General features: G+C 35.8%; 8 protein-coding genes across 14 annotated transcripts; 5 read left to right on the forward strand and 3 right to left on the reverse strand.

Annotated features, from left to right (window-relative positions):
* Positions 1-606: 606 nt before the first annotated feature.
* LOC100121299 (4-coumarate--CoA ligase 1) lies at positions 607-3,564 on the forward strand. 4 transcript variants are annotated; one of them, XM_008207338.4, is made up of 5 exons: positions 607-1,005; positions 1,421-1,568; positions 1,654-2,626; positions 2,697-3,110; positions 3,191-3,564. In XM_008207338.4, the coding sequence occupies exons 2-5, from the start codon at positions 1,449-1,451 to the stop codon at positions 3,310-3,312; spliced, it is 1,629 nt and encodes a 542-aa protein (XP_008205560.1). In that variant the 5' UTR covers positions 607-1,005; positions 1,421-1,448; the 3' UTR covers positions 3,313-3,564. The 4 variants fall into 4 exon arrangements, with proteins under 4 accessions (XP_008205560.1, XP_031785409.1, XP_032455585.1 ...); XM_031929549.2 differs by having other exon boundaries at positions 821-898; XM_032599694.1 differs by lacking the exon at positions 607-1,005 and adding an exon at positions 1,034-1,130.
* LOC100121277 (3'(2'),5'-bisphosphate nucleotidase 1) lies at positions 3,464-5,616 on the reverse strand. Of its 3 annotated transcripts, none has more exons than XM_031929550.2 (6): positions 5,321-5,565; positions 5,166-5,208; positions 4,376-4,759; positions 4,061-4,280; positions 3,893-3,977; positions 3,464-3,819 (listed from the first exon to the last, which is right to left on the reverse strand). In XM_031929550.2, exons 3-6 carry the CDS (start codon positions 4,731-4,733, stop codon positions 3,562-3,564), a joined length of 921 nt encoding a protein of 306 aa, XP_031785410.1. In that variant the 5' UTR covers positions 4,734-4,759; positions 5,166-5,208; positions 5,321-5,565; the 3' UTR covers positions 3,464-3,561. The 3 variants fall into 3 exon arrangements, with proteins under 3 accessions (XP_031785410.1, XP_032455592.1, XP_001604882.1); XM_032599701.1 differs by having other exon boundaries at positions 5,166-5,247; positions 5,321-5,544; XM_001604832.6 differs by lacking the exon at positions 5,166-5,208 and having other exon boundaries at positions 5,321-5,616.
* Positions 5,617-6,055: 439 nt separating this feature from the next.
* Positions 6,056-10,542, forward strand: LOC100118513 (ATP-dependent RNA helicase DHX8). Its single transcript, XM_008207336.4, has 2 exons — positions 6,056-6,338; positions 6,662-10,542. The coding sequence occupies exon 2, from the start codon at positions 6,696-6,698 to the stop codon at positions 10,422-10,424; it is 3,729 nt and encodes a 1,242-aa protein (XP_008205558.1). The 5' UTR covers positions 6,056-6,338; positions 6,662-6,695; the 3' UTR covers positions 10,425-10,542.
* A 176-nt stretch (positions 10,543-10,718) lies between these two features.
* Positions 10,719-12,875, forward strand: LOC100121237 (dimethyladenosine transferase 2, mitochondrial). Its single transcript, XM_008207331.4, has 5 exons — positions 10,719-11,003; positions 11,118-11,872; positions 11,957-12,261; positions 12,334-12,508; positions 12,597-12,875. Exons 2-5 carry the CDS (start codon positions 11,132-11,134, stop codon positions 12,702-12,704), a joined length of 1,329 nt encoding a protein of 442 aa, XP_008205553.1. The 5' UTR covers positions 10,719-11,003; positions 11,118-11,131; the 3' UTR covers positions 12,705-12,875.
* A 14-nt stretch (positions 12,876-12,889) lies between these two features.
* On the forward strand, positions 12,890-17,187 carry LOC100121214. Its single transcript, XM_001604756.5, has 2 exons — positions 12,890-13,928; positions 16,143-17,187. The coding sequence occupies exons 1-2, from the start codon at positions 13,818-13,820 to the stop codon at positions 16,593-16,595; spliced, it is 564 nt and encodes a 187-aa protein (XP_001604806.1). The 5' UTR covers positions 12,890-13,817; the 3' UTR covers positions 16,596-17,187.
* LOC100121191 (transmembrane protein 179) lies at positions 16,628-18,570 on the reverse strand. The gene is made up of 3 exons (XM_001605864.6): positions 18,334-18,570; positions 17,931-18,258; positions 16,628-17,819 (listed from the first exon to the last, which is right to left on the reverse strand). The coding sequence occupies exons 2-3, from the start codon at positions 18,038-18,040 to the stop codon at positions 17,252-17,254; spliced, it is 678 nt and encodes a 225-aa protein (XP_001605914.1). The 5' UTR covers positions 18,041-18,258; positions 18,334-18,570; the 3' UTR covers positions 16,628-17,251.
* LOC100121170 (putative GPI-anchor transamidase) lies at positions 18,346-20,600 on the forward strand. The gene is made up of 4 exons (XM_001604708.5): positions 18,346-19,057; positions 19,137-19,742; positions 19,811-19,921; positions 20,003-20,600. The coding sequence occupies exons 1-4, from the start codon at positions 18,995-18,997 to the stop codon at positions 20,243-20,245; spliced, it is 1,023 nt and encodes a 340-aa protein (XP_001604758.1). The 5' UTR covers positions 18,346-18,994; the 3' UTR covers positions 20,246-20,600.
* Positions 20,601-20,729: 129 nt separating this feature from the next.
* LOC100121149 (leucine-rich repeat-containing protein 49) lies at positions 20,730-24,529 on the reverse strand. 2 transcript variants are annotated; one of them, XM_031929561.2, is made up of 8 exons: positions 24,421-24,529; positions 24,158-24,318; positions 23,732-24,081; positions 23,292-23,647; positions 22,160-23,216; positions 21,714-22,087; positions 21,404-21,643; positions 20,730-21,319 (listed from the first exon to the last, which is right to left on the reverse strand). In XM_031929561.2, the coding sequence occupies exons 1-8, from the start codon at positions 24,478-24,480 to the stop codon at positions 21,119-21,121; spliced, it is 2,799 nt and encodes a 932-aa protein (XP_031785421.1). In that variant the 5' UTR covers positions 24,481-24,529; the 3' UTR covers positions 20,730-21,118. The 2 variants fall into 2 exon arrangements, with proteins under 2 accessions (XP_031785421.1, XP_008205582.2); XM_008207360.4 differs by having other exon boundaries at positions 22,160-23,647.
* Positions 24,530-24,545: the final 16 nt, after the last annotated feature.

The following is a 24,545-nucleotide window of genomic DNA, read 5'->3' on the forward strand; positions in this document are numbered from 1 at the left end:
TTTGTTTGTTTCTTAAGGAATGACAACTTGATAAAGTTTAAACCGTACAAATTTGTGCTATGAATATCGGAATTTCACATAAACATTTATTAATTGATGTAAATGTTGTAAACAATTTTTGTTAAAGTAATCAAAGTGAAATTTTATTAAGTCATTTCTTAAAGCCATTATTGCGCGTTTGATTTGTAAACTAATTATAAAACATGATTTTTATTCATTTTATAATTTTTTTTCCACAATTTGTATATTTTAGATATGAAAATTAATGAATGAATAAAAATTGTATCAATTCCAAAATTAAACAATATTTTAAATAAATGCGTTCACATTCAAATTTATATTATCTTTAATTATTTATCTTAAATTAATTCCATCCATACCTAATTACCTGCTCTGTAACGTTGATAAAACATGTTAATGTATGCACATACATATGTGAATTCATACACTAATTATAATAAGATAAAACTACTTACTGAAGCCTCAAGCTTATCACTTTTTTACAATTGCATTTGTTTTACATTGTAATTTTATTTAATTTCACACACGCTTTTAACATAAAAACCGACTATTTTCATTGTTACACCAAGTTTTTGAAGTTACATAATTAAATTCTTTTCCTTTCATCATTTGCATTCATTGATAAAAGAAAAATTTCCAGCCGTATAAGACAAGCGTAAAATATTTCTGATTACTTGCTGTGAAATCGGCAAAATCAAAATGATCGCAACCCTCAACCCCCCAAGCAATCCGGAATTTCCACACTGCTAGAAGTATGTGCGCAGAATCGTCAATTACCTATACTTATATGTATTGTAGGTACATAGAAAATCCTATGCACGGCGCATCATTTCCATCACAAACGGCCGACACGCCTCTCTTCTACGGTACTGTATGTGTATGTATACACACGGCAAAACCGGTCTTTTGCCAAAAGCAAATATTAAGTCATCTCGCGCTTATTAACGCGGGCGAAGGCTAACTTTTTTTCTGAATTTTCTACCAGTAAGTATTTTTTTCTCGACGCATTTGTGAAGTTGCGATCGATTGGCAGCCAGTATATATATATATATATATAGTCGAGACATACATATACACGCATAAAGTACGAAGCGTAACGTAACGTATAGGTATATAACTTTCCATTCCGATCGTTGTGGCGTCCGCTGCGCTTCATCGGTCGTCTGCTATAGCTGCTTGTTTATATATATAAGCACTAATCAGCGGTATCTACTCGACTTAATCGCCGACATTGCTTTTTTTATCAAAGGCATTTTTACTTTGCGAATATTGCGGAGTCATGATTTCTTGACGCTTCTGCTTATGCTCGATGCAGTCGTAATGCAGAGAGTTGACGAGATTCAATTACGTATTTAAGCCATTTAGTTAGTTGATTTTATCTAAGTTTTTTTTTTGCTAGATTGTTTAGGAATTAAAAAATTGAGAAGATGAAGGAAAGTTCTAATATTCTCCGTGGACCGGATTATCTGTTCGTGTTTCCGGAGGAGATGACCGTAGGACAGCTGATACATAATCAGCTAGAAACACATGGGACTAAAATTGCTCAGGTAATGTTTATAACAAAAAAGTTAAGAACCAAAGCTTTTGATAAAATAGTTCGTGTCAATCCTACTATTTTAATCAATTCCTCAGATACAAAAAGAGACTGGGGAAGAACTCACCTATAAAGACATTCTAACTCGAAGTCAAAAGTTAGCTGTTTATTTGAGAAATCATGGTATCAAACTGAACGACCGAATAGCTATCTGCAGTGAAAATAATCTAGGCTGGGCTGTTTCGATATGTGCAACTATTTTCGTGGGTGCAACAGTGTGCCCCTTGAATCCTATGTATTCGCAGAGGGAATTTTTACACACAATTAACATTTCAAAGCCAAAACTTATTTTTGTTTCGCCATTAGTATTGAAATCTGTCAAAAACTATGTTAAAGAACTTTCCTGGACTCCAACTATAATACTGATGCTAGAAGAGCCAAATGTAGATGTACCAAGTATTGGGAAACTGATTTCCAACATACCCACGAAAAATATTGAAAACTTTCAAGTTACAAATGTGAAAGTGACAGAACATGTGGTATCCATATTATGTTCAAGTGGGACAACTGGGATGCCTAAAGGAGTTATGCTTACTGATAAAAATTATCTCTCGACAATACAAACTATGCTAGATGGGTCTGTAGGAATAGCGATGCAAGATCAAACCATAATATGCCTATTGCCATTCTTCCATGCCTACTGTTTCTCTGTTCTTATCTTTTCAATTATAGCTGGTAGCACAGCAATCGTTTTTTCCACGTTTAAGGAGGAAGCATTTTTGGAAACCATTGAAAAATACAAAACTCAGGTTTTGAGTTTGGTTCCACCACTTATGGTATTTTTAGCTAAACATCCTATTGTAGATAATTATGATCTGTCATCTGTAAAAATTATTTGGTGTGGAGCAGCTCCACTTTCTCGTGAAATTGAAGATGCAGTCAAAAAGAGATTAAATAATCCTGAAATAAGACAGGGCTATGGAATGACTGAAACAACTTTGACTGTAGTAAAGATTCCAGAGAATTGTGATAAACCTGGCAGTGCTGGAAGATTAATGCCAGGCGTTTTAGGTAGATATAATTTATAATATAATGATTTTTTTAACTTTTTAAGAAAGCAGCTAATATATTTTAATTTCAGGCAAAGTTATACCAGTAGATTACAGTGGCAAATGGTCAGATAAGACTTTAGGCCCATATCAAGAAGGTGAATTATGCTTCAAAGGTGATTTGATAATGAAAGGATACTGTGGAGATAAAACATCCACTTCTGCAACAATAGATGAAGAAGGATGGTTGCACACTGGAGATGTTGGCTATTATGACGATGATGGTTTCTTTTATATTGTTGATAGATTAAAAGAGCTTATCAAATATAAAGGTTTTCAAGTGCCACCTGCTGAACTTGAAGCCATTTTATTAACGCATCCAGAAATCAAGGATGCTGCAGTTGTAGGTTTGCCAGATGAAGTAGCTGGTGAATTACCTATTGCATTTGTTGTCAAACAACCAAATGCAAAAGTTACTGCTGATGGCGTTCTAAAATATGTTAATGGTAGGCTCTACGTCATTGGAAATTGTTTTATTCATTACTGAATATTATTCAACTAACATGAAATTTATTTTATGCTTCAGAACGAGTCTCAAATCAGAAAAAACTTCGAGGAGGAGTACGGTTTTTACAAGATATTCCAAAGAATCCATCGGGAAAAATTTTACGCCGAGAATTGCGGCAATTGTTGAAATCTAAATTGTAAATAATTTGTTTTTAATTACAAATTTTAAATCCGGTGAAATGAAATAAGAAAATGAAAGTCATTTTTATCAATTAAACGGGCTATATATATGTAGGTGTGTCTGCTATTTTAGGCAGTGCAATGACAGTGAAAAAGGCTTTTAAGACCGTTCTAAAGTGAAATATTTTGTTCTTTATATACATGTATAATATATAATATATATACACCCATTTTTACTGTAGCAATAAAGTTTGTCGTAGAAAACTGTTTTTACACTAGTCTCTGCTTTATTTCATTTGGAATGCGTGCAAGGTACCACTGATGTTGTTGGCCTGGAGCTGTAGCCAAGACGCCTCCCACATTGGGATAACTTGTCTTGGAGTTATAAACATACCTTTCACCATGAAGGTCAGTTAAAGTACCACCCACTGAATGCAACACAGCCTCAGGAGCACAAGTGTCCCATCTTTTGCAACCTTTACTAGCAAAAACATATGCATGAGCTTTTCCCTCCAATAAAAGCATGACCTAAATAAAGAAAATATATAATTTTTTAAAAAATAGGTAGAATTATTTTATTTAGAATGTAGTTTATTATTACTTTATGACCAGCTCCACCAACTCTCAATATTTCGTCAGACTGCAAAGCATCTAAAGCACCTTGTACAGTACTATCACAATGTGAACTGAAAATAATAGAATTCATTAATATCAAAAAATCTTCAAAACTCAAACGAGTTACAGTTGATAATTTCGATGCATAATTTACCGTGTTGTAGTTATGATTCGTTTTCCTTCAGGAGGTGGAATTGGTTTAAAACCTCCGATTCCTACTCCATCGATTCCCCATATTGTTCTACCCCAGGTACCATTCTCAGAATTTTTAAAATACGGTTGATGTATCACTCCTCCAATCGCTTTATCCCCAAGAGCAACACCAACCAAAACAGTCACATGCTCCACAAGGCCTTGAGTATATTCAGAAGTTCCTGGAATTTGAATTTATTTGTAGTATTTCCTATTTAAAACTTAAAACTTAAAAATTGATTTAAAAACTAATTTGCGTATGGAACTGAATATTTACCATCTAAAGGATCTACCCAAACACAAAGATCCTCAGCTTTAGCATTTTCCAAGTGTTGAGGAAGAGTTACTTTTAAAACTTCTTGATCCATATCAGTGACGACCCAGTCAGATGGTACTTCACAGTTTGAGGGTTCTTCTTCACCAATGATAGTAACACCTGGGAATTGTTGACTTAAAGAAGTGACGATACATCTTTGAGCTGACCTGTCTGCTTCAGTTTGTAGATCATTTGTCCCTTTATCCACAATATTCAGTTCTCCTTGACTCATTACATCTCTGATTATTTTACCAGCTCTTGTTGCTGCTGTTACAGAAGACGCCACTAGACGTGTTATCAGGGCTCCGCTTTGTGCCATTTTTTTATAACATGGGATAAATTTAACTGTAACAAAAGTATGATTTTCAAATTCTATACAATATCTTCAAAGTCCTAGATCCAAATTAACTGTGTAATGATTGATGGTAAATTCAACAATGGCAACTTCAACAGCTTGTATTCTATTCACTGGATGTAAAAAGAACAATAGTGTAACAAAAAAGCTACTGAGGATAAAAGACCATGAAAAGGCTATTACAAAAACCATAAAGGCTCAAGGTGATATGCTTGAGTAAGCCTTTAGAAAATTTTCATTGCTGTATTTCTTATAATTAAATACTCACTCAAACAAGAACAAAAATACAAAAAATTGGAATTCAGATAAAGATAATAATCTTTAATAATCAAAATTATGAATGAAATGCGTTTTTTTTAATATTATAAATAAATACAATGTTCATGATATAGGTACCTTCTATAGTAAACACGGCAAAAATCGATTAATAATCTAACTTCTGTTGCAAAAAATAATACACGGCATAAGTAGTCAAAAACTGGAAAGTTTCCGTTATCTCACGTTGATATATGTGTTCGCAAATGTATATGTATGTATATTTGTGTACATACCTTATTTGATATCAATTGAAAATCTTTACAGTTATCTGCAGTATGCTGTTGTGATATTTCGATATACCAACTGATTATTAAAATTATATATATATATCTTTCAGCCGATCAGATCCATAACTAAAGGCCTTATTATTATATTATTATAAGTACTTGATTTTAAAAAATACAATCTTCACTACATGTTTCGGTCTGAGTGTGTATAAAGAAAATCAATTTCAAGTCAGCTGATTTCTAGTTATACATATACCTATATATAAATTACACGCAGGTTATAGTTATCAGCTATTACACTATATATGTATACAAGTAGTGTATTTTCAATATATGTAGGTATATAGATATAATGTGTGTGATGATCATATTGAAAAATAACAATTATTGATTGCAATTATACAAGTTTATACAAAGAAAATAAAAAATTGGAAAATAATATTATATTTTTATTTATTTTTTAATTTTAAATAAACTAATGAATATTGCGTTTAACTAATTTTGCGCATGATAGCATTTTTAAGCTCATTCAAATCTTTAAAAATCCCGCGTCGCTTCGTCATATTATTATAGAAGCTGAAACAATTAATTAACTTTTAATCAGGACTTCTATATTTTAAACAATTATTATAGGTATCAACTGGGCGACCGGTTTCAGCGCCCTCTGACGGTGCCCGATCGATCGGATATATATACATATATATTGCGAAGGATTTCTCTCACTCTCAGTAGTCTCAGTCTCTCTATCGGTAGTATAGGCTGCGGGTGCGTGACCGGTAGCGCCCTCATTTATCCCCCCCCCCCCCTATGACTCTTATAATACCTATATACCTATATTGCCCATATGTAAGCAGTGCGGTATAGCGATTAGCGAAGCGAACACGAAGTGGACATTGATAGTGACGTTCCTATAAGTAAATATAATATTATTGCAAAATGAAGATTTTGACCATTTGGCCTACTGCGACAGAAAACCTTTACTAAACTCAAGTTTCATTGATTGGGCGAATACATATGGCTTAATGTAAGTATTGTTGAATCAACTATAACCTAGCTTTCATATAAGAGTCTGTCTCCGCGGCCGATAACTGTGTGCTTCTCACTTGATTGCTTATCTGGTTATCTTAAAGTTTAATATAACATCTCTAGTTTTGTTTTCTCTTATTTTACAATATAAATTATTTGTTTGTGAAAAAATGCTATCATTTTATTGAGAATGTACAAATATAACTTTCATATATAGATATACAACTCCAGTAAACACGCGGACGCTATTTACAGTAAATACATAAGTATGCCATGTCCTCATATACAGTGATGGTTAATCTTGTTATATTTTTCTTCTAGTCGATCGAGAATACCAAAAATTAAAACGTTAAACATGGACGAAGTCCAGAAACTTGAGCACCTTTCATTGGTGTCAAAAATCTGCACAGAACTGGAAAATCATCTTGGGTTTAATGACAAGGATTTGGCTGAGTTTATAATTGATTTATCAGAAGAGAATAATACATTTGACAGTTTCAAGGCTGTACTGATTCAAAAAGGTGCAGAATTTGCAGACTCATTTATTGCAAATTTATTAAGAATCATTCAGCATATGAAACCAAAAAAAGTAAAAGAAAATAAACCTGAAAATTCTAAACAAAATGATTTAGCCTACAAATTTCCTGCCTTGGCACTTCCAAATGAGGAGCCAGCAAATGTTGTTGACAACAAAAACACGAATATAAGTGATGTTGTGGATGACATGTTAATGCAATTAGATGCTAAGAATCTTGGTGGATCAAAAACTTCTGAAAAAAATGAAAGAAGAAGCCGCTCTTTGGATAAAGATAGAACTGAACGGAAAAACAGATCTAACGATGACGATAGTTCTGTTCGAAGTCGAAAACGAAAGTCCAGTCGTAGTCCTAGACGAAAGTCGAGTCGAAGCCCTAGACGGCGAAAGTCTAGTCGAAGTCCTAGACGAAAGTCAAGTCGAAGTCCTAGACGAAAGTCGAGTCGAAGTCCTAGGCGGAAGTCGAGTCGAAGCCCTAGACGGCGGAAATCGAGCCGGAGTCCCAGACGGAAGTCCAGTCGCAGCCCTAGACAGAGGAAATCAAGCCGTAGTCCCAGACGAAGATCCAGTCGCAGTCCTAGACAAAAACGTGAAAGCTCTCGCGACGAATCTCATTCGCGGAAACGATCTTATTCTAACACAAGATCTAATTTTTCAGAAGAATTAAAAGAACTTGAAGTTGGAAAAATTTACACTGGCAAAGTAGCTAACGTAGTACCTTTTGGATGTTTTGTGCAACTAGATGGACTCCGTAAACGCTCGGAAGGATTGGTTCACATTTCTCAACTTCGAAGAGAAGGAAGAGTTGTTAATGCTAGTGATGTTGTTACGCGTGGTGAAAAAGTGTTTGTGAAAGTTTTAAATATCACTGGTCAAAAGGTATCATTAAGCATGAAAGATGTAGATCAGGAAAGTGGATGTGACCTTAATCCAAATCCAGTTCTGAGTAAACGGGAAGAAGATGAACAAGTTCTGAGAAATCCAGATCGTCCAGTATCACTGCTAGAATTTCAGGCTAATAATGATGAGGACGAAGTGTATTCAAAGAAAAGAGTACAAAGGTTATCATCACCTGAAAAGTGGGAGATCAAACAAATGCTTGCAGCATCTTGTATTGACAGAAGTGAATTACCAGAATTTGATACTGAAACTGGTGTTCTACCACGAGAGGATGATGAGGAAGAAGATGTTGAGATCGAACTTGTAGAAGAAGAGCCTCCTTTCCTGAATGGGCATGGAAGAGCTCTTGGTGATTTAAGTCCAGTTAGGATTGTGAAAAATCCTGATGGTTCTCTTGCACAAGCAGCTATGATGCAAAGCGCTTTAGCCAAAGAACGTCGAGAACAAAAAATGCTGCAAAGAGAACAAGAAATAGATTCCCTTCCTGCTGGGCAGCACAAAAATTGGATCGATCCTCTTCCTGATGCTGATAATTCCACATCTGCAGCTGCTAGTATGCGAGGAATTGGCTTACAAACACAGGATTTACCTGAATGGAAAAAACACGTTATAGGTGGTAAAAAGAGTTCATTTGGAAAGAAAACTAACCTGAGTTTAATAGAGCAACGTCAAAGTCTGCCCATCTATAAATTAAAAGATGATCTTGTTAAAGCTGTGACGGATAATCAAATTTTAATTGTTATTGGTGAAACGGGTTCAGGTAAAACTACACAAATAACACAATATTTAGCAGAAATGGGTTTTACATCAAGAGGAAAAATTGGCTGCACCCAACCTAGAAGAGTTGCTGCAATGTCTGTGGCAAATAGAGTTGCTGAAGAATTTGGTTGTCGTCTTGGTCAAGAAGTGGGTTATACAATTCGTTTCGAAGATTGTACTGGTCCTGAAACTGTTATCAAGTACATGACAGATGGTATGTTGTTAAGAGAATGTTTGATGGATTTAGATTTAAAATCTTATTCCGTGATAATGTTGGATGAAGCTCATGAAAGAACCATACATACTGATGTGCTGTTTGGGTTACTAAAACAAGCTGTAGGAAGACGATCAGATCTTAAATTAATTGTGACTAGTGCCACCCTTGATGCAGTGAAATTTTCTCAATATTTCTTTAAAGCTCCAATATTCACAATTCCTGGAAGAACATTTGAAGTAGAAGTAATGTATACTAAAGAACCTGAAACAGACTATTTGGATGCTTCACTTATCACAGTTATGCAAATCCATTTACGCGAACCACCTGGTGACATATTGCTATTTCTTACTGGTCAAGAAGAGATTGACACAGCTTGTGAAATTTTGTATGAACGCATGAAAACTCTTGGACCTGATGTTCCAGAATTAATTATATTGCCAGTTTACTCAGCGCTACCTTCAGAAATGCAAACAAGAATATTTGAACCTGCACCACCTGGTTCTCGAAAAGTTGTTATTGCAACTAACATTGCTGAAACAAGTTTAACGATTGACGGCATTTATTATGTAGTTGATCCAGGTTTTGTCAAACAAAAGGTATACAACTCTAAGACGGGTATGGATAGCCTCATTGTTACTCCGATCAGTCAAGCCGCAGCTAAACAGAGAGCAGGTAGAGCTGGTAGAACTGGTCCTGGAAAATGCTATAGATTGTACACAGAAAGAGCTTACAGGGATGAAATGCTTCCTACACCTGTGCCAGAAATTCAGCGTACAAATTTAGCTACTACAGTTCTACAACTAAAAACAATGGGCATCAATGATTTATTACACTTTGATTTTATGGATGCCCCACCAGTGGAATCGCTCATTATGGCCTTAGAATCACTTCATAGTCTAAGTGCACTTGATGATGAAGGTCTTTTGACTCGTCTTGGCAGAAGAATGGCAGAATTTCCTCTGGAACCAAATCTTTCAAAAATGCTTATCATGAGTGTTCATCTACAGTGTTCTGACGAAATATTGACAATTGTCAGCATGCTATCTGTTCAAAATGTATTTTACAGACCGAAGGATAAACAAGCATTAGCCGATCAGAAAAAAGCCAAATTTAATCAAGCAGAAGGAGATCATTTGACACTTTTGGCTGTTTATAATTCATGGAGAAATAATAAATTTAGCAATGCTTGGTGTTATGAGAATTTCGTACAAATTCGGACACTTAAAAGGGCTCAAGATGTGCGTAAGCAATTGCTTGGCATTATGGACAGGCATAAACTTGATGTTGTTTCTGCTGCAAAAAATACTGTTCGGGTTCAAAAAGCAGTATGTTCTGGTTTCTTTAGAAATGCTGCTAAGAAAGATCCTCAAGAAGGTTATCGCACACTTGTGGACAGCCAAGTAGTATATATTCATCCAAGTAGTGCACTGTTTAATCGACAACCAGAATGGGTAGTTTACCATGAGTTAGTGCAAACAACAAAAGAATACATGAGAGAAGTTACGACGATTGATCCAAAATGGCTTGTTGAATTTGCACCTGCATTTTTCAAATTTAGTGATCCTACTAAATTAAGTAAATTCAAAAAGAATCAGCGACTTGAACCCCTCTATAACAAGTATGAAGAACCTAATGCTTGGCGAATATCTCGAGTCCGAAGACGAAGAAATTAAATGTATATATGGTACTTATATATCATGATATATAATAAAATATAAATTAATTTAGAATTATCAAATTGAATCAACATTGTAATATAAATGTAAATAAATAACCCATTTTCTAAATGTCTGCTTGTATACTTTATTTTGCTTCTATAGTTTATATAAGTTTTAAGTTTATAACAATATACAGCCATACAGGTAATACAGAAATTCCCTGTCCCTGAATAGAGAATAAGATTTTATTCGCCGTGTTCATTTTCATAAGACATCAACAGATGGCTCAAGGGGCTTGACTATTATATATATGTGTATGTCGCCCTCTTGTGCAGTATATCTATACCTATAGGAATTCTGTTTTAACCTCAAAATATTTGTTCATATCGGCACATTTGATGTATACTTACACATTAGTAAAAGATAGGTAGCACTATGTGCCGAAGGAAAAAAAGAAAAACTAAAGTTGTAAGCACGTGAAACAGAAAGAAATTTGTTGATCAACGATTATTATTTTATTTTACAAGACTAAACAGAATGAAACGAATCAGTTACGAAACAACGAGAGTCAATGATTATATATAAAGCTATAAGGTGCTTTAAAAAAAAATTCGTAATTCATTCAGTTTTTTGTCACAAATCCTACTTTATAAATTTTCAAAATAATTATTTTTTTATATTTTTGCTCTTTATGCTCATATGTAACAGATAAATCAACTAAAATGTTAGGTAGAAAATTTTTACTATGTTTCAATCGAACAAGCTATTTTCAAAGGTCACTGACAACTGCTCGGAATGTGTATTTTACAAATGATGATATAGTTGTCGCAGAAAAAGTGAAACAGCATAGTAAAACACCTGAAAATATTTCAGTATCCACTGCAGTGCGTGATTATTTAAAAGATGTTGGTTTAGAATACTTTATGGATAGTATACCAAAGAAGTTATTGAGAAAACAATGTAGTTCTACGTCAAAACTGTGTTTGTTTGATCCCAAGACTGCTAAGGAACTGGCTTTGATGATCTCAGAAGATTTGATGCAGAATACTTCTTTTGTTATAGAATGTAACCCAGGCTTGGGATTATTAACTCAGGAATTATTGAAAATTGGTGTGCCTTCTATCCATTTATACGAAAAATATGAAAAGTTCTACAGTCCACAGAGCCCCTTAGGAAAATTAATTGCAGAACACAATAATCGTCTTGATTTAAGGAAATTGAATTTTTTTGATGCATGGATGATTTTACTTCTTGATAAACATACTGGTGATGATATTAGCGATACTTACCTTACTGATATACCATATCATGAATGGGAAAATGAGCCTTGTGCACAAATAATAGCATTTTGCCCAAGCAGAAATTTTTTATCTTTATTAATCCATAATTTTTTTCAACAAACAAAATTGTATGAGCACGGGCGAGTTACTTTTTTTTTAATTCTACCATCAAAAATTTGGGAGGTATGTTTTTGTAATTGATTATGGTTGATTTAGTAACTGGTGTAAATATTCCAATTAATGTATTCTATTTTAATGTATTTTCAGAGAGTAAAAGTATGTAACACAGATGATAAAAAGTTACAGCGATATTACAATCAGCAGAGTATTTTTCTACACTTGTTTTTTGAATTTAAATGTCTTGGTGAAGTGCCCAGGAAAGCTTTTGCACCTTGGCCAGAAAAGAAGCTAATAAATAATATCCATTCAATTGACATACCAATGCAAGTCATTAAACTAGAGCCCAAAAGTAACACGTTTGATTTGATTAGTAAAGACGATTTGAAAGCATTTTGGTTTTTTCTCAAATATTGTATGAGGTCAAAAAAAATTAAAATTATAAGCGAAATGGAGTATGTATTAATATTTCTGAAACTGTACAAATGATTTCTAGCACAGAAATTTTAATAATCTTCTTGTTGTAGAAATTGGATCCCTGGTTGTGGCCCCAAGTTGATTGCATTAGACTTGGACATTTGTACGAAATTTAAGGATTTGTCCCCTACCCAGCTTTTTGAACTATACAAATGTTTTCGTACTTGGCCAGAGTATGACGAGAATTATTTTATACCGAGTACAGGATATGTTGATGACATAAAAGTATAATCTATTTCTCATTAATATCATTTTCATCAAATGATACATTGCGATCGTTTTTTAAGTAATGCATTTTAATTTACTTTGGCAGAAGGATGATGACGAGAAAATCGAATTAGAGGAACCAGAGCCAGAAAATGTGATTAAGGATAACATTCAAGACAACAGTAGTACTATGAGGTATTCGTCAGTCGTGTGAGATAGGAAAAAAGAACTACATTTCTATATACTTTTATTATGTAAGCAATTTTTGTAAAATAATTACTAAGGATTTTACCAGTAAAATGTAAATTTTGTAATTAACTAGAAAATAACTGAGACGTTTTTATAAATTATAATAAAAAAACTTGACATTTGGATAAGAAGTCAATCGGTTACATATTAATTGCATACATTGTAACTCGATTTTTAACAGTCATTATTCCACTTTATAAAACATAAAATAGCGAAACGGGCGTAACAAATATTCATCATACATTCAAGCCTGCTATATACACGAGGTTGATGAACTCGACGTTCGCACTTGAAGTCGTATCAAACAAATCAGCTGTAAATGAGAAAGAAAACTTAGATTTCATAATTCTAAAAAAACGATGAAATCCATAACACACGACTTAGCCGATACTTTGAAGAAATATAAATCAATTTCAAATTCAACGCAGCTCAGCAGACACCGATGGTGATGTAAGCGTGTTTCCCTAAAAATTCGTCTCCACTTTTATGAGCACCAAAAGCTTAGCATACGCATGTGTAATAAGGCTCGCGTGCGAAATAACGTAATTATTATATTATATTGGACGAATTCGGATTTGGCGGGCTGGTCAAGCGCGGGAGAGCTGGATCTTTTTCGAATGATCGGCGCGCGCTCTCATGAATAATTCACGCGATCCTTTTCCTCGATCTCAGTCTCGATCTCTCTCCCGCTCGACTCACGCATCAGCCAACGACTTTAGTGCGTCTGCGACGCCGAATCTCTCTCAGTACGACGTCGTTGCTTGCCTTGAACGTAGGTCGTCTCTCTCTCTCTCTCTCTCTCTCTTCCAAGGTCAAGCGTTTACACATAAGCACCGCCACCGGCTTATCGGCCGCATAGAAAAGCCACATATACGACATATACCTATACACTAAATCCAATCGCTCGTCCCATGTGCCGTACCTATACTTCGCTATAATAACAAGCTTTCGTGAAGAAGTACAACTCTTCGCGCGTTTGACAGCGTTGCGAGTGCGTGTTTTTTTCGCGCGCGCGACGAATCGGATCCTCTCACGCGGCCGCGTTGCGGGTAACTGGATCGTGTTTTGTGCAAGCGAAATGAAGTTCCCGATTCTTCTGATGAGCGCATTGATGACGCTGGCCTTGGCTCAGGACATCGTCTTCCCGAACGACGACGATTCCAACGCGTACGTCAGCGGCGGTGAACCGGCAAGTATATTTTTTTCGACTTTCGAATCGCCGGTTGTTTGTAGTCTGTAAATTAGTATATCATATAGCGAATGGTGAGTTCGTTTATCGGAAGCGTTTTGTGATCGCTCGGTAATCGCGCCGATGAGATGAGAGAAAAAAGAGAGCACCCGACGTGATAAAAACGATGCGCGGAGTTATAAATGCATCGTGAGCAGACATGTGCTGAATCTCTAAAGATTCGCGAGATGCGATTGTATTCCGTTCGGCGTGTGTGTGTGTGTGTATATAGCTTACGAGGAAAAGTTGTATAGTATTTAAAATTCTATGTGGCCGCCGCTGTGTATACAGTAGTTTCGAAAAAGAAAACTGCACAAGTGCCGGAGTGAAATCTGGCGGGTCGATAAACTGTAATTTATTAAAAATCGATTATTTCATCCAAAAAAAAAGAAGTCGCCGCGATTACTATACCTGCACGCGCTGTCATATTAAAACTTCATCGTTTGCAACATATAGTTCGAATAATCCTCTATACTGGCTCTTGTAAATATACCTATGCATCATCGAAGGATCAGTATACGTATAAAATTCAAATAAGGATATAGCCATGTCCAAAACAAAATCAATGATTCACATGCAATAACGTCGGCGCTTCCTCTTAAGACGCACGGGCTAAATAACACTATACGGAATAAATAGTCTCGCGCGCCAGAAAAATATTCCATGGAAAATTATTCACGCGCATTATTAAATCGTAAGACAATAAATGCACCAATTATAGCGCGCGCTTATAATATCGCGCACACACAATGGTATAGAGGCCTAATGTCCGAGGTTAATAATGACGCGATGAATGCGCTCAATCTCTAGATGCACAGAGATTTCCTTGAAATCTTATAGCGGCCTGTATTTTGAAAATTCTACATTTGAAATTAATGGCATCGTTGCGAACGTCGTCGCCGGCGAGAAACACGTTGCGCGCGAGCGGCATTATATGCAATTGTGATAATAAATAAAAGCGTGTGTTATGACCTAATTCGAGCGGATGATAAATCGCAAACGGCGAATCTCTTCCCATATAGTCGAAGCGCGCGATACATGTCGCTGTTTACCCGTATCTGTATAAGCGAGTCTTTTTTCTCTTTCAGTTTCGTATATAAAGCTGTGCAAACACGAGGAGCGTTTTCACCTGCTTTTATGCAGAAACTATAAATTTGGAAATTCAGCATAGCTAGCCGAAGCCTCTGATTTATGAGCGTATACATTATACTGAATCGTTTGCAAAAAATATAGATTCATGTTTCGCGCGCATTTTGTAGTCAAATTATACGTTAGGTGATTGCGCTAATTATAAATCGAAGAATCAATAGAAAAATCACAGTGATTCGAATTTTTACATTTCAAGCTAAACTATGGCGCGCTAAAATTTGTTTAATAAGAAAGGTATAAACACAGAGTAATTAGAGGAGCTTAGCAGGAAAAGAACAACTACGCAATCGAAACTCGACGTAATTTACGACGAAAATGATATAAATATGCATTAAAGTAAAAACGATTAAGGTGTATAGAAGTGTATACGTAGACTAGTGTTTAACCCATTAGATCACATCCGTTCGACGCGATTTTTTCAATCTGGGATTCCCAGAGGAATCATTACTGTCACTCGAAGTGAAAAATCATGTGAAAATTGCAATAAAATATCAGATAAGCCCTCGAAATGATATTACATAGCGTCTACATGTGTCATGTACTTGGATATCCTTTTGGCTTCTTATTTAACTCTCTGTTACGTTAATTACTGATTTACCGATATATCCAACAGCTGACAATTATAATGTATGCATTGCTTACACTTGTTCATCTACCAAAAAAAAAAGTTATCTGCGGATTCATACAAGTGACTTTCATTCAAAAATACTTATCACAAATGTGTTCAGTTGTGTACGTTTCGCGCCGATTCGCGCTTCCGCCTATACAAACAATCTCGCATAATTTATTTAAGATCGCGAGTGCAGCCGGCAATTCAAAGATAGAGAACTGTTCAAACATAATACCTCAAGAAAGCCTTGAATACGTGATTCGCGAAAATACAGTTGCGCAGTTATCCCGCTAATTTGCACATCGCATTTATCAACAGATTCTAACAAAGTTTCGAAGCTTTCTTCTCGTTGTCAATCTAAATTAAATAAAAACACCATAATACTAACGTTTGCCCTCTTCTTAAATCTTCCGCAGATAACCGAGCGCAAACCGGTCAAAGTCCAAGACCAGTGCCCCGAGAACATGTTGCTCTATCCAGACGATGGTCCGAAAAGTACATGGGTCTGCGACTGCAAGCCGCGCTTCGTCTACTTCCCCAAGACCGACAGCTGTCACGAGGCTTTTCTCCAGGGTCCTTGTCCGTTGCACCACTACGTCTATCTGGCACCGAACGACACCATTCCAAGATGCGTCAACAATCCCTGCAGCAGCGAAGGTCTCGTGCACTTCGGTGGACTGTGTCATCAGCTGCGAACTCCTGGTGGACCTTGTGGCAACGATCGTGTGCTGGGCGTTAACGAGACAACCTTCCAGCTCGAGTGTATCCCCGTCGACCTCGTGCCCTTCGTCATCATTGAGGCGCCGAAACGCAGCTGTCCCAAGGGCAGCCGACGCAACAACCTTGGCATCTGTAAGCTCGTGCTCTGAGAGTCGGAGTATGAGTATAATAAATACGAGTATTTCTTTTTGCTTCTTTTGACACTCTTGTGAAATATTTATTTCGTTTTTACTGTATAAACAAGCGATACTTGCGATTGTAAAATAACAAGTATACATAAAACTTCCCTCCTTTGTAAAATAGTTACTTGTAAAATATACAAGGGTATATATATATATATATATATATATATATATATATGTATAGATCCTTTGTTTAATTTATATTTAATATATAGACGACGATTTGTATTTAGAGAATTTTCTTTAGAGAGACGACGTTCGAAAAATTATAACGCGAGTGCTCTGTGCGTATTTACAAAAGTTAGTTTACAAAATTCGCTAAAATAAAAAATGTATTATATTTTTAATCATCTCGTTTCTGTCATTAATCAATGTTTGTTTATAATTCCCGCCTCTTTATCCGTCTCATCGCTGCAATGTGATTTGCACTTAAACGTCGATGTCGCGTTTAGCGTCACGTGAGTGATATGTTTGCGACTAACAATGACTTCAACCAAACGTAAAGTAATAACTGCGCTATAATCGTTTGTTCGAGTATAATAAATTTTTTCATAAATAACATTAGAAATTACTTAATAAAATTAGTTAAAAAAATAATTATCGCTGGTAAGACATTGTGATTTTTAACCAATTTCTGGGTGCTTGTTGCTGCCACTGCTACTACTCGCAGCCTCGATCAATCTCTGTCTTTCCCTGTACATGGAAACTTTCATGTTCTCCAGCTGGTGATACCGCAGCAATTTCAGTGTAGCAAACACAGACAGGCCCACCCAAATTGAAAGACTACTCCAGGTTCCAAATTGAGCTGCTCCTAGTTCTATGTGGAAGCCACTTGTATCTATATTGTCTGCTTTATCAATATCATTACCTGCTGCCAGTTCGCAAGAGGGGAACCTCTTGGTCATACATTGGCACCATGTCATAAATCCTAGAGTTATAATCACAGCAGCTATAAGAGTTATACTCGTCAAGAATACCGAGGTGATGACATCTACGAAAGCTGACAAGAATGAACTGTCCTCTCCTTTGTACATCAGCATAGACAGCCGATAGATTTGCACAGCAGCAGTCAAGAATAGTATCAAACCAACAAATATAGTGTAGTTGCAGTACATCTGGGATGCCCAGTCAGGAACAAACTGGCCATCGCTTTCTCTCCAATTGCCAGTGGAGAACAGAAGACAGTGACCCCTTTAAAAAGGAACAAGATGTCAGAAAATGTTTGAAAGCGCGATTATAATTCTTGTTAGTTTGCTTTGTTTGAAATTACCAATTCGAAACAAATAATTAAAAAGGAATTACCTGAACTCATCCTGGTGCAAACTCATTGGTACAATAATGCATAGCGATAGAATAAGGGCAACAACGTAGCCCGCTATTTGACTCAATAACAAAACATTTGTGAATGCCATGTTTGGTTCCGATTTCTTTGCGGACTCCTGACGTTTGACAGATGATCCACGGTTTTGAAGGTTACGTTATCTCTTAATTCTCGTCGCTTCCATACGACGGGGCGGAGTATTCCGTTATCCTCTTCTCTTCCTCTTCTCAATCCTTTCGGTAGAGAAATGACGATCTCCCGTTTTAGTTCTGCACAGCTGTAAGAGTACCACTTCCGACGACGTACATACTGTCGCCCAGATAATCAGAATATGAGTCAAACGTCATTCGGTTTTTTTCTTTTACTGCGATAGCGAATACTCACCGACTCTCCCACGGAGATGTTCTAATATAATACTGCGCGGAGATGTCAAGTACTGCTTTGTTGCACAAAACTACATATTTCGACCGGATTGTCGATTTATAATGGTATAAACAGTCTTATTTGCGTTGACAAATGCGTCGTTTTGAAGCACAAGAGAACAAAGTGTGTATAATAAGAATAAGGAGTAAGGACAGAACACAGAACAATATGCGGATATGCGCAAGCGCGATCTAAAAGTATATACCTATATCTCATATATATCTATATAGATATAGATCCTATATATGTGAAAGAGAAAGAGAGAAACAGGCAAAACATAGCTATCTCCATCTCTTTTTAGATTAGGTAAATACATATATATGAAGGTGCATTTACAATAGTGGCGTAAATGCAGTCTTCCACGCCTGGTCTGCGTTAATTTACGAATTTGTAAAGATGCACTAGACTATTAGAACAGCTCTACGTAATTGATGGACGTGGATACGTATGAAATACTGTTCATATAAGTAGCTAGAATCGCCTTCAAGAATCACATTTCTTGTACATACATACAAACATAACCGTACTCGGACAAGGCTTTTCTAATAATCAAAAACAAAAGTGAACAATGGTGCTTTTTAGTTGAAATTCGAAGACAATCGAAAAAAAAACACCATCAACAATGAATCTCTATTGGATAATCTGCCTACTGGCAGCACAGATCATTAGTGTACTCTCGTTTCAGGTAAATATGGAAATTTTGTTCAATTAATTAAGTTATTACTATTGATTTTTACAAGTTGAATTATTGGATCTTTGTAAAGATTCCAGAGAGCTTTGGCAAAACAGGTCATTCAAATAACTGGGCAGTACTAGTGGATACTTCAAGATTTTGGTTCAACTATAGACATGTAGCAAATGTCTTGTCAATTTACAGAAGTGTCAAGCGACTTGGTATACCTGATTCTCAGATAATTTTGATGATTGCTGATGATATGGCATGTAATCCTAGAAACCCAAGGCCTGCAACAGTATTTAATAATATTAAACAACACATAAACGTTTATGGTGATGATGTGGAAGTAGATTACAGAGGTTATGAAGTGACCGTTGAAAATTTTGTCAGGCTTCTTACAGGTCGATTAGCACCAGAAACACCCAGATCAAAAAAGCTGTTGACAGATGAAGGATCAAATATTCTTATTTATTTGACTGGTCATGGAGGTAACGGTTTCCTCAAATTTCAAGACTCTGAAGAAATAACTAGTCAAGAACTGAGCGATGCATTGGAGCAAATGTGGCAAAAAAGGCGTTATCACGAAATTTTGTTTATTGTTGATACATGTCAAGCTAGTTCCATGTATGAGAAGTTTTACTCACCAAATATTCTAGCAGTGGCATCTAGTCTTGTTGGAGAAGATTCACTTTCTGTAAGTTAAATATTTTGTATCATTTATTAGTATTGGTTCATCTTAAAAAAATTTCAATTATACTTTAGCATCATGTTGATCCTGCCATTGGAGTTTACATAATAGATCGTTATACCTATTATGCATTAGAATTCCTCGAGACTGTTGAACCTTCCAGTACTAAAACATTGAGTGAATTTGTAAGTAATAATATGCAGTATTGAGGTTTAAATAATTACATACAAACAATACAATTTTTTTTTCTATACTTAATGTTACAGTTGAAAGTGTGTCCGAAGCATTACTGCCTTTCAACAGTGGGAGTACGAGAAGACTTGTTCAGAAGAGATCCAAAAACTGTTCCAGTAACAGATTTCTTTGGGTCATTGAGACCAGTTGAACTTACTACTAATATTATAGAAATAGAAGACTTTTCATTAGGTAACCAAACTGTCTCAAAGGATGACCCAGGAAAAAAATACAGACTTGTTCCACAATTTCCAAGTGGTGCTCAGTACAGTTAGTGTGTAAAAAACATTTAAAAAGCTGCTAACTTATAAATTATAACTAAAAGATAACAAAGTTATATTGATATACTTTGTTATTTTTTATATATATTTTATTTCATTTAAAGTTATATTTTGTAAATCTGTGATTTGCTAAACTTTTTTCATTAAATGATAAACCAATCGTGATGCGTGTTTTGTAAATAAATAGTCATATCCGAATCAGTGAAGCCATTAGCAATAAATAGTTTATACATAATATATTTCAATAATCAAAATTTTTACATATGTACTTTGTGTAAATTATGAACACAATGTATGAATTGCGATTTATACATCAACATACTTTGTATAAACTTGGTATTTAACATAATGTGTTGTTGATATTAAATCATTTTGAACTCATGAGTTCATAAATTAACTAAGGTTAACATATTCAATTTAAAACTGTTGGATTTAATGGCATTGAAAAGTTTTTTTTCTTGCAGAAATGTTGTAAATGATAAATTAATTTATCAATTAAACATTGTAATTGACATTGCTATATACATTATAGAAAAATTTTCAAATGAAAAGTTATTGTTCTATTACTAAATCAATTGATTCAAATTGAGTTTTGATAATCATAAAAGTAATCACTGCAAAATAAGCTGAGATTAAACAACAGTTTGGATTGTGTCAGTTCTTTGCATACTAACTTTTCTATAGTGTAAAAATGAAAATCAGTCTACTTGTCTCAATATTGCACTTACATTTTAATAGGTATCAACTTGAGATAAATATACTTTATACAAAAACAGTAACAATTGAGAGTAGTCTGTAGAATAATCAATGAGATATCAAATGATTTGATAAACAGATATAAGCAAAGGGAGAGATAGGCTGACTTTTTCAGTTTTTCTCGAGATCTCTCATACAACGTTTCATGTAGCCGCACATGTCGGAGTAATCGTCTAAAATATTATAAACTAGTTCGTGCAAAATACTTGACCACTCCGTGTTCAAGATTTGCAGCTTCTGAATCGCATTGACAGTCTGCTCGATCGAATGTGAAAGGTGGATTTTTCCTTTGTGCCTCCAAATGAGATCGTCCTATAACGAAAATTTTAGTCCGTTGTGTTTTCATTGTGTTAAGATAATCAATTATTCATTCGAAAATGAAAAAAATCCACCCACCTGCGTTACGTTTCCTCGTCGCCACTGTAGAGCCTCTTTAGCAACGACATTTCTCAAAGCTGGATCGCTATTAAATAAAAACTGTTTGGCAGTTATTTGTTCCCCGTTCTGTTTCTGAACTCGCTCCAAGTGAAGTCGATGCAGCAACGGTTGCAATAAACTTTCAGGCAGTGACCACATTACTATGTCAATCAGGCCGGAATATTCTTGATTTGCTACGTTTATGTTCTCTTCGGTGATCTGAGACATAGGCGCGACCGTTAAAACCATTTTGGATCACGTTTAAAATTCATACTATTTTGATGATTACCTGCGTTCCGTTAACTATCTGAAGACCCCAGTGAGCTAATCGGAAGATAGCGTAGACCTTCCAGTTTTTCGATATTATAGGATTGCCTTCAGCTTCGATTTGTATACTGTTGAGTCCTTGCGCCTCGGCGAGCGCGTTTAATTGTCCCAAATGACTGATGTTCGTTTCTTTGAAAAAGAAATGCTCGGCATTTGGAAACCTATGCTTCAATTTATTCAATATCGCTGCTATGCCATTGAAGTGCACGTAGTTGAATTTTACAAAATTTATCTCGTTCGCTTTCGTCAAATCCCACTGCTTGTCGATAAAACGTAAGGCCCCTTGTCCGTAAATATTTAAGCAACGTCCCACGATTTCCAGCAAGTAGTCTCCGCCTGAATTCAATAATAGGATCGTCATCGTTGAATACGAAATTATAAAATATTATGTCTTTTAACTTATATTACCTTGTTCTCTTTCCTTGGGAGGAAGAGGATGAGGCGGAGGACTGGGTATCGGTATCGCTTTGTGTTTCGCTCGAGCCGTCGCTGCTCTGTTACTCCTGTAGTAAACCATCTTTTTGCAATGTGCACTACTTATCCTACTCTTATCAGTGCTCGAAATCGAGGAACTACTCGAGTCGCCCAGGAGCGACTTGTTACTATCCAAACTACTGCCTTTCGATGCCGAATTGAACTTGGTACGATTGGTAACCGATTTATTCGACGGATACTCCGATTCGCTCTCTTGAGTACTCGAATTCTGCAAGCTTTTGTTATCTATAAAATCTCGAACTTTGATCTGAGAATCTTGCTTGAAGGCATTGGCATCTTGGAAAATTTTGTTGTTCTGTATTATCAGAGCCTGATCGATGCTGGTCAAATCGCCGTCCATTGACATGGCGCGTCCGTTTGTTTTTACCAGCAAGTGGCTCCTCAAGCCACTTTTCAGACTCTGATGGCTCTCGGATGATTCTTCGCTGCTCGAAGAGTCGCTGCAGTCCTGAGTGCAGGAGTTTGCTTTTGTGGAAATCACTGAGTTTCCGCTCGATTGATTGTTCGTCAAGTTATCGATAATAGGAACTAGAATCGGTGGCAATTTGAAATCGAGAGCGTCGACGGAATTTGTGGTACCAATTTTCAGCAGCAGGTTGTCGGACGAGCTGCTTCTCTTTCTGTAATTCTTTTTGCCCTCGACGCTTTCGTTGATCAGCGATAAGCTTCCAAAGTCTTTTGATTTTGACCTATTCAAGCTTTTTAGCTTCGAGACGTCTACGGCATTGGATTGCGCCTGGAAAGTGAAGCCTCTCAAATGATCACTTTTGATGGTGTTCATCTTGCTCGCGTTGCTGTTGAAGCATTTCGCTTGAGTTCTGAGAAGCTCCCAGTTAGTTTTTGCGTTAGAAATTACCTCCTCTCGGCGCACGTTCACACAAACTTGTGTACTAAGATCTAGAAAAGCCGAATTTGATTGTTCCTTCGAAGTTCTCCAAGCCATTGCTGTTCTTCTGATTTGTTCGTTCACCTGCATCATAGATAAGACTTGTAGATTTGGCAAATATGACACTAGGAAATGCAGACACTCAGCAGTAGAACATACAGGATTGTTGTCGATCGTTACTTCTCTAATCTGCAATGCTTTTGCTATGCTGCCCATATCTTCAATTTTTTGTATGTCGTTAAAACTAAGGTATAACTTTTGCAGCTGTGGAGTGTTTTCAAAGCCGAGTAGTTTCTTTATTTTATTTCGTCTCAAGTTCAACTCTTTCAAAGAAGAGAGTCCTTGAAAGTCACAGTAGCCGATGATTTTTATATTATTACCAGCCAAGTTGAGTACTTTCAATAAATTTAATTCTTCTAATCCCGATACCTGCATAATCTGATTCCCATGCAAGTCTAAAACTTCTAATTTTGTGAGTCCCTTCAAACCTTCAATTTTTTTAATTCTATTTTTACCTGTGAAACAACAAAAATTTAATCAATATCACATGCAGTATTGATCATTAATATGATTAAAAATTTTTGTAAATATTTTCTCACCCATCAACAGTACTCGAAGGTTTTCTAGTGAGTCAAAATTGCAAAATCTATCTATTTGATTATCATATAGGTCTAAGAATACTAATCTAGTCAGCTGAGTCAGATGTTCCCTTTCTATTTTTGATATTAAATTGTGCTGAAGTGATATTAATCGGAGCTTTGGTTCATCGATAATCTTTGGAAATGTTGTCAAGCCCCTCCTATCCAAGCATATTCTATCAGGATTTTTCTCTCGCTCTGCAGCACTTCGGCTGGCCACCACAGCCTTGCCCTCTTCAGTTTGTTGCAATGCAACAACATTGCAGCCTCCGACTTGATCATTTTCTGCTTGACAAGAGGAACTCGTTGATCTGTGACATACATTTAAAATTGTAATGCATTTATATTTTTCAATGTCATAATATCCTATTTACTATTGATATATACCCAAATGTACTGAAAGAACGTTTAGATAGCTTTTGCAACACAGGAGCTCCAGATAAAACTGGTAAGGCTGGTGCGATAGTTAAGAATTGACTTTCTTTACAGTCTTCCTTGTTTGAAACTTGGGCAGATTTTCCTCTCCTATACAATGATGTTTTTCTTTTCTGAAATATTTATATTTAATTAAATCTTACATTCTATAAATCCATGTGTGAATCATGACAAAAAGCACACAAGCAATATCTGTGAAAAGAAAAGTATTATACCGATGTACTTGTGTTAGTACTGCTTATGGGCATTACACAACCCAATAACTCGAGGAACATTGATTTTTTTCAGTCATACATGCGGAAATTTTCAGAATCAGATACTTTCATGTTTGGATCACTCC

The sequence above is a fragment of the Nasonia vitripennis genome, chromosome 4 (assembly GCF_009193385.2).
Source record: "Nasonia vitripennis strain AsymCx chromosome 4, Nvit_psr_1.1, whole genome shotgun sequence".
NCBI lineage: Eukaryota > Metazoa > Arthropoda > Insecta > Hymenoptera > Pteromalidae > Nasonia > Nasonia vitripennis.

Excerpts from the sequence above, each read along its gene's own strand:
- LOC100121299 (XM_008207338.4), top strand. The coding sequence starts at position 1,449 with ATGAAGGAAAGTTCTAATATTCTCCGTGGACCGGATTATCTGTTCGTG. Across the intron at positions 2,627-2,696 it reads ATTAATGCCAGGCGTTTTAG|GCAAAGTTATACCAGTAGAT; the intron begins GTAGATATAATT and ends TTTTAATTTCAG. Across the intron at positions 3,111-3,190 it reads CGTTCTAAAATATGTTAATG|AACGAGTCTCAAATCAGAAA; the intron begins GTAGGCTCTACG and ends TTTATGCTTCAG.
- LOC100121277 (XM_001604832.6), bottom strand. The coding sequence starts at position 4,733 with ATGGCACAAAGCGGAGCCCTGATAACACGTCTAGTGGCGTCTTCTGTA. Across the intron at positions 4,281-4,375 it reads TTGGGTAGATCCTTTAGATG|GAACTTCTGAATATACTCAA; the intron begins GTAAATATTCAG and ends TTCAAATTCCAG. Across the intron at positions 3,820-3,892 it reads TTGGTGGAGCTGGTCATAAA|GTCATGCTTTTATTGGAGGG; the intron begins GTAATAATAAAC and ends TTCTTTATTTAG.
- LOC100118513 (XM_008207336.4), top strand. The coding sequence starts at position 6,696 with ATGGACGAAGTCCAGAAACTTGAGCACCTTTCATTGGTGTCAAAAATC.
- LOC100121237 (XM_008207331.4), top strand. The coding sequence starts at position 11,132 with ATGTTAGGTAGAAAATTTTTACTATGTTTCAATCGAACAAGCTATTTT. Across the intron at positions 11,873-11,956 it reads TACCATCAAAAATTTGGGAG|AGAGTAAAAGTATGTAACAC; the intron begins GTATGTTTTTGT and ends ATGTATTTTCAG. Across the intron at positions 12,509-12,596 it reads GATATGTTGATGACATAAAA|AAGGATGATGACGAGAAAAT; the intron begins GTATAATCTATT and ends TTACTTTGGCAG.
- LOC100121214 (XM_001604756.5), top strand. The coding sequence starts at position 13,818 with ATGAAGTTCCCGATTCTTCTGATGAGCGCATTGATGACGCTGGCCTTG. Across the intron at positions 13,929-16,142 it reads ACGTCAGCGGCGGTGAACCG|ATAACCGAGCGCAAACCGGT; the intron begins GCAAGTATATTT and ends AATCTTCCGCAG.
- LOC100121191 (XM_001605864.6), bottom strand. The coding sequence starts at position 18,040 with ATGGCATTCACAAATGTTTTGTTATTGAGTCAAATAGCGGGCTACGTT. Across the intron at positions 17,820-17,930 it reads TTGCACCAGGATGAGTTCAG|GGGTCACTGTCTTCTGTTCT; the intron begins GTAATTCCTTTT and ends TCCTTTTTAAAG.
- LOC100121170 (XM_001604708.5), top strand. The coding sequence starts at position 18,995 with ATGAATCTCTATTGGATAATCTGCCTACTGGCAGCACAGATCATTAGT. Across the intron at positions 19,058-19,136 it reads TTAGTGTACTCTCGTTTCAG|ATTCCAGAGAGCTTTGGCAA; the intron begins GTAAATATGGAA and ends ATCTTTGTAAAG. Across the intron at positions 19,743-19,810 it reads TTGGAGAAGATTCACTTTCT|CATCATGTTGATCCTGCCAT; the intron begins GTAAGTTAAATA and ends ATTATACTTTAG.
- LOC100121149 (XM_008207360.4), bottom strand. The coding sequence starts at position 24,480 with ATGTTCCTCGAGTTATTGGGTTGTGTAATGCCCATAAGCAGTACTAAC. Across the intron at positions 23,648-23,731 it reads CCTTCGAGTACTGTTGATGG|GTAAAAATAGAATTAAAAAA; the intron begins GTGAGAAAATAT and ends GTTGTTTCACAG. Across the intron at positions 22,088-22,159 it reads TCCCAAGGAAAGAGAACAAG|GCGGAGACTACTTGCTGGAA; the intron begins GTAATATAAGTT and ends TATTGAATTCAG.